This window comes from Glandiceps talaboti, chromosome 18, assembly GCF_964340395.1.
Source record: "Glandiceps talaboti chromosome 18, keGlaTala1.1, whole genome shotgun sequence".
Taxonomy (NCBI): domain Eukaryota; kingdom Metazoa; phylum Hemichordata; class Enteropneusta; family Spengelidae; genus Glandiceps; species Glandiceps talaboti.
The window spans coordinates 11,161,779-11,183,085 of record NC_135566.1 but is presented as its reverse complement, the minus strand read 5'-3'; the positions used below and the strand labels follow the sequence as shown (position 1 = coordinate 11,183,085).

Below are 21,307 nucleotides of genomic sequence, written 5' to 3'. Positions count from 1 at the left end.
CATACTCTTCACAAGCGTCATTTAGTAAAGACGGGACAGACATTAATCTAAGAAGTCTGACCTAATCGTGCTGTTCAGAAGAAACTTCCACACTATTCAAAGCACAACTCTTACACAACAGTGGGATTACGGAATAGGTAGAAAATATAAACGAACACCTAAACCTGATTGGCAGACAAGCGGATACTGACCTCTCTGATTATTTATTTCATATTATCAGAGTAAAACAAAAACAGTTTGGAAGCAGACTTTATGGAACAGGATTGGAATTACAACGTGATCATGTACAGCATTTCTGTGGATTCGAGGCACGAGGTTTCTTCCCATTATCGTTGGCTAGGGCAGCAATTAAATGAAATCCTCCAGACATGCTCGATAACGAACGTAGTCATACGACCAGCATGTGAAATAGGTCTGTGTATTGTCCTTAAGTCTTATCTGGTTTCAATGTACTAGAATAATGAATGACAGTATTAGTATTTATTGAATGTGTTCACAATGTGAGATCACATGATCCCATAATCTATAATGCTGGTATGATTTGGTATGCCACACAATTTGAGTTTGTTTGCTTGTAACTATCTTCCCACACGAATATGCAGTGTAACGGTTGTTTTTATATTCGATAATATCGTACTACATGATGTGCAGGTCGGTAGGTAAGGCGAAAATTTAACAATACTGTCAGTCACATATTTTGAAATGCGTGTATATATATATATTTATATATATATATATATATATATATATATATATATATATATATATATATATTTATATATATACACACACACACACACACACATATACACTTTATACATATATGTATATATATGATGTGCAGGTCGGTAGGTAAGGCGAAAATTTAAGAATACTGTCAGTCACATTTTGAAATGCGTGTATATATATATATATATATATATATATATATATATATATATATATATATACACACACACATATATGTATATATATATGTATATATATATATATATATATATATATATATATATATATATATTATATATATATAGTTTTGGTGGTTCTGGAACTATATAATATATATATATATATATTCTTCGAGGTTTTAAAGTATTAGATTCGGCTTGGGCATCATCAATCTGATTAAAATCCGATGAAGACGTCGGCTAATCGTTCATTGCTATTTTACCTTCGTTATTTTGCCTGAATTGACCTTCGTGGTGCATGTTTACGTTTTTATCCTGATCGCCCCCTCTCCTGTAGAGGTCACAACTAGCAATGAACGATTAGTCGACATCTACATCGGATTTTAATCAGATTGGGGCATCATTAACATTTTGGTAAAGAGTGACAACCCTCGGGTAGGCACTAAATTGTGAACATCTGTTATTCTTTGAGTACTAACATTTTAACCAATACATATAGTGTATGTATGATAAGCTGAGAGCTTTCGACTGCAAGTCTATAGTTCACTCTTGTTCGTTATTCTTTTTTTAAACATTAAACGGGGAAAAAGTACTATTTTCCAACCATCCTTTTCTGTGATACATAACGACATGCATATTTAAATTACAACACACTGACGTCATAATTCTGCAAAATGTAATTGGGGATCCGTTTATTCACCAAGCGGTGTATCGATAATTTGTTAATTTTGATATACTCTCTTTTCAAAGCATTAAAAAGAGACTAATCCCCCCTATCTCAATTAATCAGGATATGTCTGGCAAATATGAAAATCTCTATGCATTACGGTATTATCATTTTATAACATCTTGGTTTGCGTAATGCATCAATTAATCATAGATTCAGAAGGTTAACATGCGATAACAAAGAATAAAGGTAAAAAAAACCATATCTGTAAACTTTGACATTTCTACAGGGAGAAGGGTTCAAAATACTAAAAGAATCACCGACAATATCGCCTTAAACCTTTACATGGAAATATGTAAGATACGGTGACAATATCGCAACTTATGACATTTCTTCCATTTTTTTTAACCAGGTAAATTACTAGAAGTCAAATGCCGAACACATACTGCAAGACGACACAGTCTGATCTGATGAGAACCAAGGGACACTGTTGACATTTCGTAATGATACCCAGGTGTCAAACTTATTAGGTTACCGAGACACCTGATACATACTTAATCCAAGCCACTGTCATTTATATCTATATTAAGATGTTATCCCACCTGGCAGATTTCATACAGCTTGTCGTGTTTTCTAGAGTCCAACTAAAAATATGATATTTCCTCCACCCAAAAGGGTTTTCTATGTAGGTGGTAATTGTATAGCAGTGTTTGACTTCAAGGTGTATTAAAATTGTAGGAAAGTTTCTGAGATAGGAAAACAACACCGTCTATATATAGCAGGTGTAGTCTTGTTAATCCTGTCCGTGAAGGCCTTATGACGTCACAGACGGGTGTCTGAATAGCAAAACACTGCAATATTGAAGACGCGATTCGATTTCCCCTGACATGTACAATCAGTCTTTGAGTATCAATGTACATATAATTTCTTATTACAACTTACTCCGTGTCTTACAGGTACGTTCGTAAGGAGGAGACATTGAAAAGTATCAGTCTTTTTGAGAAGTGACGAAGATGTAGCTCACGAGCCCACTTCTTTTATATTATTAATGTCCTTGTGATATTAATGTACATTTATAGTATATTGATAAGCTTGTCACGTTTGTAACTAGTCAGATAAGTATAACATGATTATGGCTCTACAAGGTGTAAACATATGGTAGGTTATTGACATAATACTTGTAAACTGAAAGTCGTGTATGGAGTTGTACAGTTCATTTAATGTAAAACCTACTAAAGTCTAATTGACTTTGTTGATAATTAATGTACGGTGATTTTTAATGGAAATGAATACCGAAGAGAAGCAGAATTCATTGGAACACATTATTAGTGCTGGTAACAGAAAATTGGTTTTTCGCTATATCTACTCTAAGCCTCATTTTTTCTTGTAACACTTAGCAGTTCACTTTTCCATGTTAACAGTCCTCCAACAGTTGGCTAAAGGATTGTATTGTATTCACTTTATTTCTGTATTTTATTTTGTGTATGCTTCACCATGCTTGCTATGGCATTTTGTTATGCAATAAAGAACTGTTATTGTTATGTTATCAACGAGCAAGTCTAAATGGGTATAGGCTCATATATGCTTTATTTCAAATGCAAAGGCCTCAGCCCATTGCACAAAACTGTTTACGTTACAGTAGAGGAGAAAAAGAAAAAGGAAGTGAATATCATTCTTCTAATAATTAAAGTGAAAATAAGGCAGGGGAGAATACATATATTACATCTATGTTTGCTGAACGAAAGTAGTCCGAGTGTTGAAAGCTTTATGAACAAAAACTGATAGTTTGTACTGAACTACTTCATACGAAAGCCGAGAGACGACTTCCGACTTCTGACTTCTGACTTCCGACTTCCCGGCGACTTCTGACTTCGGCTTTCGTTAACTTCGTTCTTACATGCCAGTAAGGAAAACATTTTTCTTTCGAGGGGTGAACTCTAAATCTTTGAGGAATGAAATCTAGTCTATGATCGTTTTATAAAGGGCAAAACAATATAAAATAACACTTGTCCTCAAGAACAGTTACTGTAAAACCTTGTCTTTTACAATATCATGGACACATTCTAAGTTCAACAGGAATAGGTGGACAGTAAGGTTCATATGTAATATTGCATGATGGTTCTTATTAGTTTCCGTCATGAAAACTGTCAGTCAGATTGAAATTTGTTAAAAATGAGGAAAGAAAAATGACATGTGAAGGAATTGAACCCATGTCCCGGCCTAAACACTAGTCAGAGTGCTCTAACCAACTGAGCTTACGTACCGTGAATTGTTCCTGATGTGTACTTACTTTCCTCGAGGTGGTGGTGAGAAGCCAACTAATTTTTTTAAAAGCTTTAACTTTCAACCTAAGGATCTCAAATAGATTCACAGGCCTCCCTGCCTAAAGGGTGGCCAACTTAGGAATCGATTATTAAAGCAATGAAGACCATATAATGATGCAAAGGCTTTCAAAGTAATATTTGGGTTTGCTATAAATGCAAGAAACTCACCGTAACGTATAAGTAATTTAAATGTGTTAGGTTGATTGGTTGGTTGGTTGGTTGGTTGGTTGGTTGGTTAGAACGGATATTGTGAGGCTTGTTTGGAGAGAAGATTTCATCATTTTCATTGTCAACTTATAAACGACGTGTTTTGGGGCTTCAGAAAAGAACTCTCCTTGGTGAAACAAGTCACGTGATGAAATGATTCTAAAGTGTAAACAAAACACATGCTCTTTGTGTCGAAAGTTAAGGATTATCGGAGTGTACACAGTATCATATGTACTGTTGGAAATGACGACTTACCCTATGGAAATAAAGGTAGGACTTGAGATAGGATTATTGCAACGCTTTACCCTCGGCTCCAGCTGCCAGGGATACATCAAATTCAATAAAGTGTTATTTACTCTTGGAAAAATAAGTGTAGACCTATTGAAATTGAGTTTATTATCACTCATGTGCCAGAAGGGACTAACTCAGAATGGTCAGGGGTGTCATATAATTGATTACATGCCGTAGTTCGATTTGATCTGATACTTCACAAAGTCATCCTACATCATTACATGTTGTTCTCGTTTATATTAACCTTCGGGTGTTTTTTTTTTTGAAATGTCAATCACAAAGATATCTTACTTTCTAAATAGATGAACCTAATTATACTCGATGCTGTATGGTCTTCAATGTACTGTACCTCAAATCATTTGAATATTATCAAAAGTCAACAGTGAAACCTTAGAGAACAGAATAGATCAGTATTTTTAAATACCTCGGTACGTGGTTTGACCTACTTCTCACCTGGGAATCACACATCATTCAGATTTTGAGTCAACATTTCACAGTGGCTACGTATCATCCGTAGAATCAGGTCTGATTTACTTATAAAAAATTGCCAAAATATTGGTCAATTGCATGGTATTGTCAATTTTTTGATCACAGTGATATCCAACTGTACAAATAAGCTAATTTCTAAACTACAAACACTACAAAACATGGCAGGGAAGGTAATTTTAAATTGCCACCCACAGACCCCCTCCCCTCAGTTAAAGTTATACACACTTTTGAATGGCACTCCCTGATAGAAAGACCAAATTATTATTTGTTCCATGATGTACAAACACTTCAAACACTTCAAAGACAATTTTGCTGCCTAACTTTTACTTTGGATATCTGGAGATACTGTATATTGTCATTATCATAAAATGTGTTTATATATTTATGGAGTTTTTTATATATCTATTGAGATTGTAAGTGGTATTTTATCATGTGTCTGTAGACATATCTGTAGACATACGGGTGCCTCCACGGAAAAAAGCCGACCCTTCAATGCTAAGCGTTGTTTGTGACGCTTATTTAGCTTTACCCGAATAAAAATATAAAGGTATTTTTCGTCAAGTAGCTAAAGTATTATCCAGAATATTTCAATAGTTTGTAAGTCTTGAATGTATTGGTAGCTATTCTAGATATGTAAAGACATCCTAAGAATCTAGACGAGAGTTTTAATTTTTGTAATGAAGTTTGAATATTGCTCACCAGTCACGCTGTATTCCACTTGAAGTTTGAAGTAAATCGTAGAACGAGTCCCATCGAACGCTTGTTTGAAGTAAATCGTAGAACAAGTGCCATCGAATGCTCGTTCATATGTTGTTAATTCACCCGCTTTTATTAAACTTGTACTCTGCCACTCAAGCTGCAAAATACTGTATCTGGAATGTAACTGTAAAATGTAACTCGATATTCTGAAAAATGGACTGTAGGCAAACTCGTGCGTTTTCCGCAATACTTAAGCCCTTGACCTTAATGCTAACGGATCACTAAGTAACAACTATAACGATATCTTTTTATCGGTAATCAAACAATTTCAGTGACTTTGATGAACAAAAATGCCCCCCGTTACAGATTTACAACTTTTGTGGCTCTTTAGTATAGGAAGTTTTAATGTATTCTGTATATAGTGTACTGTCCATTACATGTACATGTAAAATATGGAAAATGTCCAATTCTTTGCTAATTTTCTAATCGCATCTTTCCTGATTCAGCAAGGATGGACTACATATATATACCTTCTTTTCTCCCTCTACCCGTTTACAATACATGTGCTGTGTACAGCGGAATGGGTATATACGATTTAACAAAAATAAACGCGACATATTTATCACATGTAACGGCACACTGAGATAGCTATTATATCTAAAAATAGTGCATTGAATGAACAGAATGATATAAAACACATCCCTTCAATTTGTTATAATCTAGTACACAATTAGTGTGTATATTTTCATGCACTTAGTCTTAATATGGCAGTATAGAATAGCTTTCACCTGTACGTCCAATTGATGAAATGCTTTCAATGGAACCTTTTATTTCATCATTAACATTGGAAGGGGTGCCTCGAGTTTGTCGTAAAACAGGAATGTCGCATACGTGTAGGAGCAGCACAGACTTGTATTACACACACTTGTTTGATAAGAACAATTTTATGGCCTCTTTATGTGTACATGAAATGTCAGGAGAAGTGAAAATTTGTTTGTGAACGTGAACTATTATGTAAAGTGGCCATAAAACTGTTCTTTATCAAATGATGGAATGCAATACAAGTTTCTGTACTTCCAACATGCTGTGCCAAGTGTTATTAATCCAATTCAGTTGTTTATTTTCCCTGTTTGTAACAGGTTCCGTTTGTGCACGGTCTGATGTCGGCAGTTGTAATAAAAACTCGACGACGTGGAGACCCAGGGTTCATGAAAGTGTTTCTATAGCATAATGCTTAGAATAGGAAACTGGAACGGTAACTCGTCAGAGGATATCTCGGTTAAGTGTTTAAGTGTGTTATTCAAAACGGCTGTTTGTGTAAAAAAAAAAAAGTGTAGAAAAATGCCTTAGAGTTACCTCAGTTAATGCTACGACGAAATCTGGTGTAAACACGTAGAATACGTCCGGAAGATATTATCAAATATGTGGGTTTTTTAATTACTTTGATAAGAATCACGTTCTAGATCCTGCACCATCTTAGCTGTAGAATATACGCATGTTTCGTCTGAAAACGTTGAACATCACACGTACTAACTCCTACATTACATGGACCTATCACGTGTAGGAGATAGGGGTGATCCTATTTTTTTGGTTTCACATTACCCAACTGACCCAAATTTCCAGCTCCGACATCAAAATAAGACAAATAGTTTTATTTTCGCCTTCTCTGGCAAGAATGAGCAAGTGTCTGGACTGTCGACGTCATCTACACTTTAGTCATGGCGGCGGCGGTGACGACACTTGTTCACGAACAGAGCACTTTTTTCATGATGGCAGTTATCCATGTAATAATGGAGCTGAGAGCATGTCAATGGTGTAGAGAAGCTGAGAAAGTGCTTGTTACCCGTAATCCAATACAAAGAAGATAGCGATGAGGAAAAGGAGAGGCAGGGAAACATGAAGAAGATGATTTATTATTTTTAGTCGCTTTCTTTTTTAAATCGACCAATGGACCGACCCATAGTTGCCATGAAAAAGTAATGAGAAACATAAAAAAACAGGGTCACTCTAGTGTTGAAAACAAGTCTTAGAAGAAAAGTGAAAGATATCCAGTGATGTCATATGAGCCAGCACAAGGCATACTAAACGGAAATCTCAAGGCGTAAAACGCGGAAGCGGATTAAGCACGATACCATAGATAGACAATGGAATGGAACTGGATATCATGGATAGAATTAACTTAAGGAAAAAAGACAGTGGATTATAAAGAGAACAAGAAATGTCATATTTAGCTCAAGGAAGGAATTAATATAAGTCATGACAGCTGACAACGAATGACGTAGAGAGTCTATTAATAGTCCGCACTATCACTTATTTTACGAAATGCCTAGAAGCCTTTAATATGGATAGAAAAAAGGGAAATTCAGACTAAACCCACCAAATTTGTTATATTCCGCTTGTGCCACGGTGATGCGCGTGCGTTTTTCTTTTATTTATATTTGGTGTTGTCTTTTGTTCTACTTTGTATAGGTTCATTAACACGTTATTTAGAGAAAGTTATAATAAATTTTTAAAAAAAACATATCTCATGACCATATACAAAACCAATATGCTAATGACCCTACAAAATCAAAATATATGCTAATAAACATATGAAGTCAAAATATATACGAGTCTAATGAACGTACAAAATCAAAATATATGGAAATGAACATACAAAGTCAAAGTATATGCTAATGAGCGTACACAATCATACAAACGAAATGACAACGTGTGGAAATTAGCCGTCAACTCTCAATCATCACCCATACAGTGCCTAGTTGTTTAAACATCTTTACAGTATTTGTGACGTCATCTAATCACTGAGAGGAACAGCTACCACCATACCAATATTGTAGAGAACAAGAAGGAAACAAGAAATGAGAAACCGGGTTTGTGATTTATATAAAATAAAACTTATCAAAGGTCGAAATGATATTCCATTATGGCCGCTGAATACAATGTAATGAGAAAATAAAAGGTTCAAGATTTTCCTTGAAAACAATACATTGAACCCAAAATTTATTTTGATATTTCGAAAAAATAAAAGCAAACTTTCTTCTGGCAAAGTTTGGGGAGTTTTAGTAAACTTTCATTTGAAACCACCGATTGGTCCCCGTGGCGCAATCTAACTTAAATCATATAACGTACCCATAATGCACCTGGTAGACTTTTAAAGAAGTCGTGGCTCTAACGGATTAATTCAGTTATCACCATTGCTATTACAAGCCGTAAAAGCTTATGGTCCAATGTACATATAAAATCAGACTTATCCATCGAAATAAGTAAGAAAATCTTGATGATTGAAAATCACGTGACAATGTTGTCGAGATGCGTATTTCCTTATACGGCATATTGTATTATTCGGGTGCAATATCATGTCATTACAAGTAAAACACTTTCAATACCACATACTCATTTTCAGTGTAGTTTATTGTGTTTCTGTCGTTTGCGTTAACAACATTGTTTACACCACGTTCTGAGTGCCTGATCATGAAAACACAGCGATACACGTGTGTCTTTGATCAGAGCCGCTTTTATAGAGGCTCTGCAGAGAGAAAAACAGACGAATCGAACATTTTGAGACTAACAGCTTTCTTTAGTGTCGCACTGTGTAGCTCGAGGCATTAAGTAACGTCCCTTTTCGAAGGTAGTCATGAAGTAAAACAGCTTCGATTCCCGGGTATTCTGTTTTTGATAACTTTTATTTAGGTTTATATACCACGATAGTTTCTGTGGATGCAGTCTGAGTGAGATTATCGTTCGTCAATAGGACATTCTCCTCTTGTTTTCTTAGTATTTTCTTAGTATGATGATGATGGTGATGATGATGATGATGATGATGATGATGATGATGATGATGGTGGTGGTGGTGGTGGTGGTGGTGGTGGTGGTGGTGATGATGACGATGATGGTGGTGGTGGTGGTGGTGGTGGTGGTGGTGATGGTGATGGTGGTGGTGGTGGTGGTGGACATTACGATACTCTATACAATTGCTTGTACGTTAGTCATTTGTTGTTAGCTTCTTCGTATAACGTAGCTATTCGTCATATCTGTGTATGTGGGCGAGGAGACACAAAAGGATATCCCACGTAGACATTTAATACATCCCACAAAGTCTGTGACGAAAACGAGAAGTCTGAGTGTCAGCAATAGGCCATCATATTAAACAAAAACGTCTTTAAAAAGTGCATTCCTAAAATTCTCAATGATTCTAAATCGACATGTGTCATTTTTTGCAATGATATAAATAAACCCTTATCGGCACAGAGATGAAAATGGTTAGATTTTATATATTAGTCACGTAGCTAACCTTTCATATTGATAATAATTTTGTATTTCAATCAAAAGATTGAAGTAAATGAAACTCCATCTGGTTATTATTAATTCGCACACGTACGTAGTACAAGCAATCTCGGCAAACTAATAATTGAGTATGACTGAATGTCGTGGTTTTCATCATAAAGAGGGGCTTTGGGAGAAAAATAGAATAATCATGGATGACTCTTTCTTTTGTCTAGAAAGTGCACCAGGGAATTAACGGTGTTATTTGGAGATTGAAATACCAGACGTATGGTAACTTTACAAAAGAGATTGTTAAAAACATGCCACCATAAAATGATCAGTCTGGATCTTCTAACAACTGAAATGCATATTACGGGGATATAGTCAGTAACTTTGTGGTAATAGTATGTAATATACATGTATATATATATATGTTGAGGGTAGAAGAAAATCAAGTCGGGTTTTTCGTCTCTACAAGCCTGTTTCGTGAGTAAATCACTCGTCAGGAGATGTTGATGTACATCAACATCTCCTGACGAGTGATTTACTCACGAACCCGACTCGATTTTCTTCTACCCTCAACATATACTCCGCTCTGCGTGCAGACGTATCGAGCACTGTACTACGGACAAATTTTACCACTGACTTCCTGTATATATATATATATATATATATATATATATATATATATATATATATATATATATATATGAATTGTACTGAATACTGACTTAGCATGTAATGTGTATGTGCACTGTACTCGGCACTGATTTAGCATGTAACATGTATGTGTACTGTACTAGACACTGACTTAGTATGTAACATGTATGTGCACTGTACTGGACACTGACTTAGTATGTAACGTGTATGTGCGCTGTGCTAGACACTGACTTAGTATGTAACATGTATGTGCACTGTACTAGACACTGACTTAGTATGTAACGTGTATGTGCACTGTACTGGACACTGACTTAGTATGTAACGTGTATGTGCGCTGTGCTAGACACTGGCTTAGTATGTAACGTGTATGTGCGCTGTGCTAGACACTGACTTAGTATGTAACGTGTATGTGCGCTGTGCTAGACACTGACTTAGTATGTAACATGTATGTGCGCTGTGCTAGACACTGACTTAGTATGTAACGTGTATGTGCGCTGTGCTAGACACTGGCTTAGTATGTAACGTGTATGTGCGCTGTGCTAGACACTGACTTAGTATGTAACATGTATGTGCACTGTACTAGACACTGACTTAGTATGTAACGTGTATGTGCACTGTACTGGACACTGACTTAGTATGTAACGTGTATGTGCGCTGTGCTAGACACTGACTTAGTATGTAACATGTATGTGCACTGTACTAGACACTGACTTAGTATGTAACGTGTATGTGCACTGTACTGGACACTGACTTAGTATGTAACGTGTATGTGCGCTGTGCTAGACACTGGCTTAGTATGTAACATGTATGTGCACTGTACTAGACACTGACTTAGTATGTAACGTGTATGTGCACTGTACTGGACACTGACTTAGTATGTAACGTGTATGTGCGCTGTGCTAGACACTGGCTTAGTATGTAACATGTATGTGCACTGTACTAGACACTGACTTAGTATGTAACGTGTATGTGCACTGTACTGGACACTGACTTAGTATGTAACGTGTATGTGCGCTGTGCTAGACACTGGCTTAGTATGTAACGTGTATGTGCACTGTACTAGACACTGACTTAGTATGTAACGTGTATGTGCACTGTACTGGACACTGACTTAGTATGTAACGTGTATGTGCGCTGTGCTAGACACTGGCTTAGCATGTAATGTGTATCTGCAGTGTACTCGGCACTGACTTAGTATGTAATGTGTATGTGCGCTGTACTAGACACTGACTTAGCATGTAATGTGTATGTGCGCTGTACTAGACACTGACTAAGATAGTTCTGATGTCATCTTTCCTTCTGTAGAGAGCGGATGTGGGTATGCAAGACGTCATCAATATCTTATTATGCAACAATATGGTCGAGATTAAACGTTATGTCTGACGTCATATTACGATTTACGCTTCAATTATTGTCACTATTAAGAAATAACTAAAGTAATTGTTGTAAATACGGGATAATGTGTTGTGTAAATAACAATCCTTGAAGTACCAGTTCGGATCAGGATTGAAATTGAGATGTGATAAACAGTTATCACGGGCAATTATACAATATTAGGAGCGTTTACACCTCTTAAATCATTGCCCAAACAATGTAGTCGCGCTGTTGCTAACTGTGGAATTATTTCTACCATACTATATACATGTAATGCTTCGCTCCAGTCTACTTCAGGTCTATATGCTGTATTTGCCAATATTAAATTGTTATATTACAGGGAGGTCATTTGCCTCAGGGTTTGTGTAAATGAATTTTTATTCCCTTTACTGTTGTTCCCGTTGGTCTTTGATACTGAGATAAGCGCATTGATGATGAATAAAGGGCGTTGGTGTCTGTCTTATATTTATTTACTCTCGTCGCTATGGTTTTACCGAATCATCAACAAAGACGACAACACATGACGATCAAATTAGACGTAGGATTATAAAACACATACCCGCTGTGTTGTTCACATAGGTTACATACCCTTGTCACATAATTTCTAATTTTTTTTGTTATGTTCAATTAAAATCAATCAGCAATTTTATCACTTGGATAAACATGACACTTTAGGCTACGCATTCGGTGCGAAATCACTGATGTATGGAGAAGTAATTTTCTTTAGAGAATGGAAGGACGAAAACGTCGTTGAAATTGTGGGAAAAACGACGATTTAAAGGTTCGTCTCCCAGGTAGTGAAATAATGAAATAACCGTATACAAAAGACACGTGTCACTATGTCAACCCTTTTGATTTTATTTGACTGACAAATCATTACAAAATATTAAATGTAATCTTCTCAAGCTGTTACATTTTACATACCTGTGGATTAATTTTCGGGGTCAACTATCAAACTATCAAAGGTTATGACACTATTTAAGCATGATGGTATATCTGCACAGACTATAGTCAGTTTGTTACGTCACGACAACAGGATTTTGCTCTCTTTGAATGGAAACTATTATCAGTGAAATTAATCGCGGCTTCTAAAATTGCGTTTTAATAGCGCTTCTAAGAAATGCCTTTTAATCGGAATACACGCTATGGGACGTGATCAGAATGTGTAAATGAGTTATTAGATAAATGGAATAATACTTTACAATCGCCACGAATTCTAGGTTAGAGACGTATTTACGTTGATTGGTGTACCGATGCGACTCTGACGCGACAACTGTGTAATCACTTCAGTAATTAGTGTCGCTAGCAACTGATTTTAAGAGTTTGAAAACCGACGAAATACATCTGAACACAACATCTGAAAATTGACTTCTCTGACACCAAACCAGATCTATTATCTCAAGGGAATTGAGTTCAAAGCGTTTACATTGGTAACTAGTGTCGCTCTTTGCTCTTTGAGATGCTTACCTATTTTGACGGCGATAAAAGTAACAAAAGACTGCAAATTACTTGTGAGGAATGGCACGTAATACTAGTGCCAAGACTTCTGAGCTAGCTTCCATTATATTGGAGTTCGACAACCGTACGCGTTGAGGTCACGAAAGCTACTATATATTGTATGGTTTCTAAATTCAATTAGGCCGATTGGGTCAGACTTTCGTTAAAATTCACAAATTGGTCTTTTTCTCTGGGGTGTCACTCTTTATGATATTCAATTTCTTTCCATTTTGATCCTAATGGACCCCAAACACCACGTGACACGCATCTAATACATTATAATTTTACTAGTTTGTTATACATGCAGCACAGTACATTTGCCGCCATTCTGGAAAGCTGGAAACCTACCCAATTACCAGTAAATGGCTGATGCCTCAGATAACTTCATCTTTTCAGTCATTGTCCGCCTCATTTAACTACTATTTACATTTTCCATTATGGTATAAGTAAACTCATTCCTGGTATTATAAACCACGCACACTAAGATCAATATAGATTGTTAGATTCAAATTCAAATTCAAATACACGCGCCGGTTGCGCACCCCCAGCCCACACAGTACAGATACATACATACATACATACATACATACATACATAAATACATACATACACACACACACATACACACACACATACATACATACATACATACATACATACATACATACACACACACACACATACGTCAGTATGATGTAATTTAACACTGCATCTGTGACCCAGTGCTTTGCAAACAGAAATGTCAGAAAGGCGTCATTGTGGGGGCAGTTCCAAAAAGCAATTTTCGTTATAAATAGACTGAGTAATAAGCACTTGACAGTACAATCATAGAAGTCAATACATCGGTGACAGATGATCACGTCACTCGATAGATTGAGATCGGTGGTTCATTCATACACATAGTACTTTTACAGATCTTTACAGCCTACAGCATGCAGGAAAGCCCGAGAGACAACGATGATAAAGATGATGGGTTATTTCACAGGTGAATTGTGATCTTATTTTTAGTTTACACGTCGTTTTAATTTAAAGGACATAGTCTTTATGGTTCTCGGTGTCATTTTGTTTTTATTAAAGTGCCCCCCCCCATGTAATTACTGAAGGCTCCCTTATAGTACATTTTAGCCTAAATACAAAGTGGCCATATCACAGACAAGTAAGAAAGTTTCTTACTTATCTAAAACTTTGTCTGTGGCCATATGAATGAGAATTGGGTGCTATTTATTTTGGATTGTTTAATTTATAGAACAACTTTAATATATTTTTCTACGAGAAAAAAACAATGTAAAATAACATATGCCAAGTCCTTGTTTGTAACTCAATATTAAATTTCAAAACATTAAAAAATGTGTAAAATGTTTGTTATTATACGTACAATAACAAACTTTGTACACTTTTTTGCAATTTATTGAGTTACAAACAAGGACTTGGCATATGTTGTTATTTCACATTGTATTTTTTTAGCAAAACATATAAGTTGTTCTATAAATTAAAAATCCAAAGTGAATAGTACCCAATTCACATCCATAGAGCCACTTTAAGGAATGTGTTAGTTATACGTCATTACATCGAGAAGCTTCGCAATAAAGTCACAGAAAATGGAGTCATTTAATTCATAGAGACATATACATGTTTAAAGTCATGGACAGTTCATAGTATTCCGTAGGGCAATATGTAGAATGGTAAACACCGCACGTAAAATGCTCGCCATTTACCAGTTGTCATGACACCAGCTGTATGATTCATATCCCAACATGGCTGTCATAATATTTGGACCATGGCTAGTTTTCAGCAATTTATGTATCGAGGTAAATAAAACAAATTAATAGATAATTGGTATAATTGTTAAATATTACTATCGTTGTAGCATTTTGAAGGTCAACACAGGTCATCATTCAAGACACAAGACTCCAGAAGCTACAATGTACACCACATTACCATATAACATATGATTGATTGATTTGTCATAGTTTCTATACATGCATTGCTACCCTAACAGAGAAAAATATCCATAATCCGAATGTCGTGACACTGCACTCCTAAAAGCCCTCTACTTTAGACGCTAACTTCTCCCCGGAGAAAGGTTTCTTCCACTACGTTGTGAATAATACGTAAGAAGCTGCCTCAAAATGTACTTTCACTAGAGAGTGTTAAATGTTTCTTTTTACAAGACAACTTTTGGAGGATATAACGTGATGTTTATCTCTCTAGTCTTGGAGTGAAGGCTATTCCAATGTGACGTTTTTCCCCGAGTCGTGACTTAACCTGCTGTGTGTCTATAACACACCCTCGACTTCATCTGTCGTCATACATTTAGTGTACATGCGCTGTTTGATACTATGCGTTGTTTGCAGAATCTGGTCACGAAGTTCCGAGTGTATATGCCTTTGATCTTATTTAATACACTTGACTTACACCTTGAGTTCTGACGTAGGATTTACATTAGTGCCCTTGGGTATTGTTACAGTATTTAAGATTCAACAGTTTGATAAATAAATAAAGAGCAACTCAAATGGATCCATTACTAACACCAAGGTCGTTTCAATATTTACCCTGTGGGTATATATTATATTTTGGATGTTAATAGTTATTATAGAATGGTTACGTAACCTTGTATACACAGGGTGTCGAGTCAAAATTAACTTGTTTCAACTAAACAGATTACAGAGTCACTACTTTACTTTTTGTGTAAAGTTAATCACGATGATCGTCACTATGTAACATATACAATCAAGTTTTCTATAGTGTGATCTCAGCGGTAAATTCAAGTAAATAATACTGGTTGCTATGAATAGCTAAACAGGTCAGTCAGGTACTTTACAACGAACTGTCACTTTTTATTACGCGTTTTATTGTCAGCAATGTTGTAAAACTTGTTTCAAACATCAACAAAATATGAACAGGAAGAGGTACATGGACACGGTGGCAAATTGAAGAGAGAGAGAGAGAGAGAGAGAGAGAGAGAGAGAGAGAGAGAGAGAGAGAGAGAGAGAGAGAGAGAGAGAGAGAGAGAGAGAGAGAGAGAGAGAGAGACAGACAGACAGACAGACAGACAGACAGACAGACAGACAGACAGACAGACAGACAGACAGACAGACAGAGACAGACAGAGACAGACAGACAGAGGGAGATATCCGGGGTACACAGAAAAAGAAAGAAACAATATGAGAGACACAGAGAAAATGTGGAGGGGGAGAGGACAAAGAGTGGGAGAGAGATATAAGGCAGATATGAGAGAACGAAAGTGTATTCATCCATGCAACACAAACACGCACGCACGCACGCACGCACAAATCCATCTACCTATCTATCCATCCGTGCATAAGTTCGTGCGTGCATGCATGTAAGCACATACGTACGCACACACACACACACACACGCACGCACGCACGCACGCACGCACGCACGCACGCACGCACACACACACACACACACACACGCACATACATACATACATACATACATACATACATACATACATACATACATACATACAAACATACATACATACATACGACAGTCAACACAGGGCTTGAAATTGTACACTGAGAAGGTCCAATGTCAGCTTAAGCCAACATGTACGCCGGGCCATGCCATTGTACTAGTACAGTTACGACACAAAGTGCATTTTGACGCATTCGAACGAGTAAAAATGTTCTTGCAGTACCATATGGTCACATTACAACAGCATTAAAGTACTGTGCATTTATGAATAAAACACATATTATCATTGACCTCCACTCTGGTATTATCTACTACTATAGTTCGTTGTGATTTCATTCTTGGCACGACGTATAGCTTCCATACAACTTCACGCATAGACTTCATTTTTAATCAGGTTCTAAAAAAAATGACCAACTCGCGCATGAAAATCGTATCATTTCATTACTTTTACTTGGGAAACGAGAACTTATTGAAATCTGCGAGCTAGATAACTCTTTGTAAAGCTGAGTGGAAAGATCTAACACATGACGTCATCACATGAACGCAGCAGGAGAAAAACAACATCCGGGGAATTTGATTTCAGGCGAACAGAGTGAATATAACTGCCTTTATTGAGGTGGAACATTTGTTGTTTTTCCGTAGAATTGTGAAGCACGCGAATTAAGCTTGTCATCGCCCTTCTACGGGATTGGGTATTGTCTAACAAATTAGCAGCGGAAGAAAACAGGACTTCCGGTGTTGTCATGACAACAGTATACTAGTAGTCTGCATGATTCACTTTTATCTGCACTAGAAGCTTCTGAAAGCATCGGCGAGAAAACTAGCTACTGTCGATTCTGCTCAAAAATGTACTTAACGCTGAAAGTAAGTAATTTGTCTCCAATGTTGTGGCTTCTCATTTCGATTTATTTGTACAGATGTTACAACCATATATAGGATTTATCGAGGCATTTGCATTTGTATGCTATATGTGTGAAGTGGTGGGATGAAAGTAGTGTATTTTCAATGGTATACACTAATAAAATGCACAGGCCATTCCTATATCACAGACTGTGATTACTATCACTATTCATGCAACGTTTTACCGAGTGTCAAAATTCATTTTCATTGGAATAGATTTTCAAGTATCGTAGTACCTGCAATTCTAGTAGCACCAGTTATCACAACACTTGGTAATTGTTTAATATGCCTCACTTCCAATTACTATGATGACGACATTAACATAGATCATTTTATTTGAAGAAAAAATCACTATCGGACAATTTTGTGACGTTTGTAATTTTTGCGCTCTGTCTAATAATATCGCTACTCTCAGGTCTTTCAAATTTAGCATTATGTGACGTACGTTCAATGCATGTCTGTGAATCGTGTACGTGCCCCGGATTGAATACCTATTTATTAGTTTCACTGTTGAGATAACTACTTTAAATGATACTCTTTTTTTTCCAGAGCCTTTCCACGGAGTAAAGGAAGTGAACACACGTCGAGTGGAATACAGATTGTTGTTAGTTATGATGTCACATTGTACCAGTTACCAAAGCCAGTGGAAATAGATTGAGTTTTTTTTTATTCATCCATAACATGTCGTGATAGTAATTGATGGATATATCTGTTCTGACGAATAACAGCAATGTAAAGACCTTGACAGTGTGACTGTCAGAGTTAACATCAAAACTTAAGTCACTGGAATGATTGCCCATCGAAAGGATTGTATTTGAAGGTTTTCTCTTCACATTTTCATCACATGTGCTGCGTTATACAGAAAACAATCCACTGAATACCCCCCCCCCCCCACCAGTCAATCAGGATATTTTCGCATCAAAAGTGTACAAGGGGCTTGGATAAATAGCCGTTTCATCATCGACATCATCATGGCGACTAGTTATTCGACAGAATTCTACGTCAATCTGGCAGTGGAGATTCCGATAGCTATCGCTGCCATCATAGGAAATGTTCTGGTGTGTTGGGCGGTTTATCGTAACAAGCATTTACGGTGTGTTACCAACTATTTTATAGTATCACTCGCTGTAGCTGATCTCTGCGTCGGACTTTTCGCTATCCCCTTCGCCATGGTTACAAGTATCGGCCTGCCAGGACACTTTTATTCGTGTTTACTGTTAAACAGTTTTATCATAATTATGACCCAAAGTTCTATCTTCAGTCTACTGGCTATAGCCGTCGACCGATTCTTTGCTATCAATGCACCGATTAAATATCGTCGTCTGCTGACGACGAAACGTTGTATCGTCATAATCGTTGCAACTTGGTTTTTCGCTTTCTTCATCGGACTTATTCCAGTCATGGGTTGGAATTTAGGGCCCCCAGTCGCCCCTCGGTGTTACTTCGTGGAAGTGATTGATATGAAATATATGGTATATTTTAATTTCTTCATATGTGTTTTAACTCCGCTTGTTTTAATGATCTTATTATACATTCGCATATTTCGAGCGGTGAGGAGTCAAATGCGTAAATTGAAAGAGACGTACGCAAACCAGCAAGATGCCGCTGCCAAACATTTATCTGTGTTTACAGCCAAAGAAGTGAAAACGGCTAAATCGCTAGCTGTCATTATGGTTCTATTTGCTATATCATGGCTTCCATTGCATATATTGAATACCGTGACTTTACTCTGCAAAGACTGCACTGTGCCTTATCCTCTGTTGCTAGCCACTATCATCCTTTCGCATAGCAATTCAGCCATGAATCCAATATTTTATGCTTTTAGCAACAAAGAATTTCGATATACTTTCCGTAAACTGCTTGGACCTTTATTTAGGTGCGAAGTCTTCACTGATCACAAGACCAGAGACGTTAACGCTGTAGACACTGATTTTAGTGTGAGCTTTGCAATGCAAGATTTGAAGTCGACATTTCCACCCCAGACTCGGATACACCCGAATAGCACTGTAACACTCGGGCCTGTGATACAAGTCCCACCGATGCCACAAGATTACGAAGAACAAATCTTCCCTCCGGGAACACCTGATAACTTATCATGCGGAACCGGTTCTACAAGATTGGACAGCGCAGGTGCGGATTCGAGAAAAGATGCCAAGATGGTTGGGTTATATCGTTGATAATTGGAACTGATTCAATTTCGAGATCTTTTCCTGAAATTTCAGCTAACGTTATATTAAAGAAAACGTCAGCATAATAGCATTTCAAGACATCGCTACAGATGCGATAATTGTATTTATACTTTAGAAGATCCGTGTCTGATCGTATCACTGATTTCTCAATCTTTGCAATCCCTGGGTGACTCAACTGCTGCTGTGCATTTCCCTGTTATGTGAAAGCCGGGAACAATAAACAGGTACAGACCTCTACCGTTAAAACTGTAAGACGTCAGAACATCATATTTTAGTTGTTAATCGATTGAGAAGCATAAATGGAATACAAACAAAGGAAACCTGGTATTTGGAATGGGTGTCAATCATGCGTATGGGACAAACTGGATAAAAAGATACAGGGAATGCAAAGATTACGAGGGACCCTGCGATATGGCTTCATGGATAAAGTGAGATGAACAATGTGTTGACATGTGTGACTTTATAAACGTCGAAAGCTATGTTCACAGGGGAGAAACAAGATAATGACTTGAATTACAGAACATATATAAGTGATGGGTTAGATGGATGGACATCAACAGCATAGTATGACATTATATGTCACAATAACCAGTCTAAATGTAATCCTAATGAAAGTTAAAGGTAGTCAGTTTCGAAATATTGGTTGCCTGGTTCACCATATATCCAGGCACATGGGCAACTGGAAGATATAAACGGTCCGAAAAGGGTATAGAATTATGCCACATGGTAGAAGCAATTAAGCTTGTGGTTTCAACATTACCTTTTTTATTATGTAAAACTGGGGTTCAAATGTTGAAATAACACTCAAAGTCGTAATTGTATTAGCCTCAATTTAGTTTTAACCTTCACAGTTGCCATGGTATTGATTTCCGAACGTCAACACTACTAATAATATGTGACAAGACTACCATGCACACAGAAAGGACCTTACCGAGAGAACATCCGTTGAACTCTCGCCAGGAATGGAAGTATACGGCGTCGGCTAAACGAAGGTTAACACGATTCAAGGCTCCCTCAAAATATTGATTTAGAGAAGATTCTGATGCTGTTTGAAATACAATATTTTTACAAGAATATCAGGTCATATGCATACCATAGTTTTAACAAATGATTGACACTATGTCGTGTTAAAAGTACGAAAAGAGAAAAGGGGCAAGTCAAACGCACACGAGATTTGATAGAACAGTCTGTGAAATATATTATATAGATTCATAGCATGAAATATGAAATATCGAACAAACAGGTCCGAATAAGGAGCATTTTTTTACACAATTGAACTACTGTATCATATTAGCCTTTTCGTAGGGATAGCAAGCAAAATGTCAGAATGTCAGAAAAAGTGTATTCAAATTGATCTACTGTATATATATGTGCTCATGACCTCAACTTTACAGT

The 21,307-nt window shown here is 36.8% G+C and overlaps 1 protein-coding gene across 1 annotated transcript; it reads left to right on the top strand.

Annotated features, from left to right (window-relative positions):
* Nucleotides 1-18,663: 18,663 nt before the first annotated feature.
* On the top strand, nucleotides 18,664-19,900 carry LOC144449649 (adenosine receptor A1-like). The gene has a single exon (XM_078140223.1). The coding sequence runs from the start codon at nucleotides 18,695-18,697 to the stop codon at nucleotides 19,898-19,900; it is 1,206 nt and encodes a 401-aa protein (XP_077996349.1). The 5' UTR covers nucleotides 18,664-18,694.
* The last annotated feature ends 1,407 nt before the right edge of the window (nucleotides 19,901-21,307 follow it).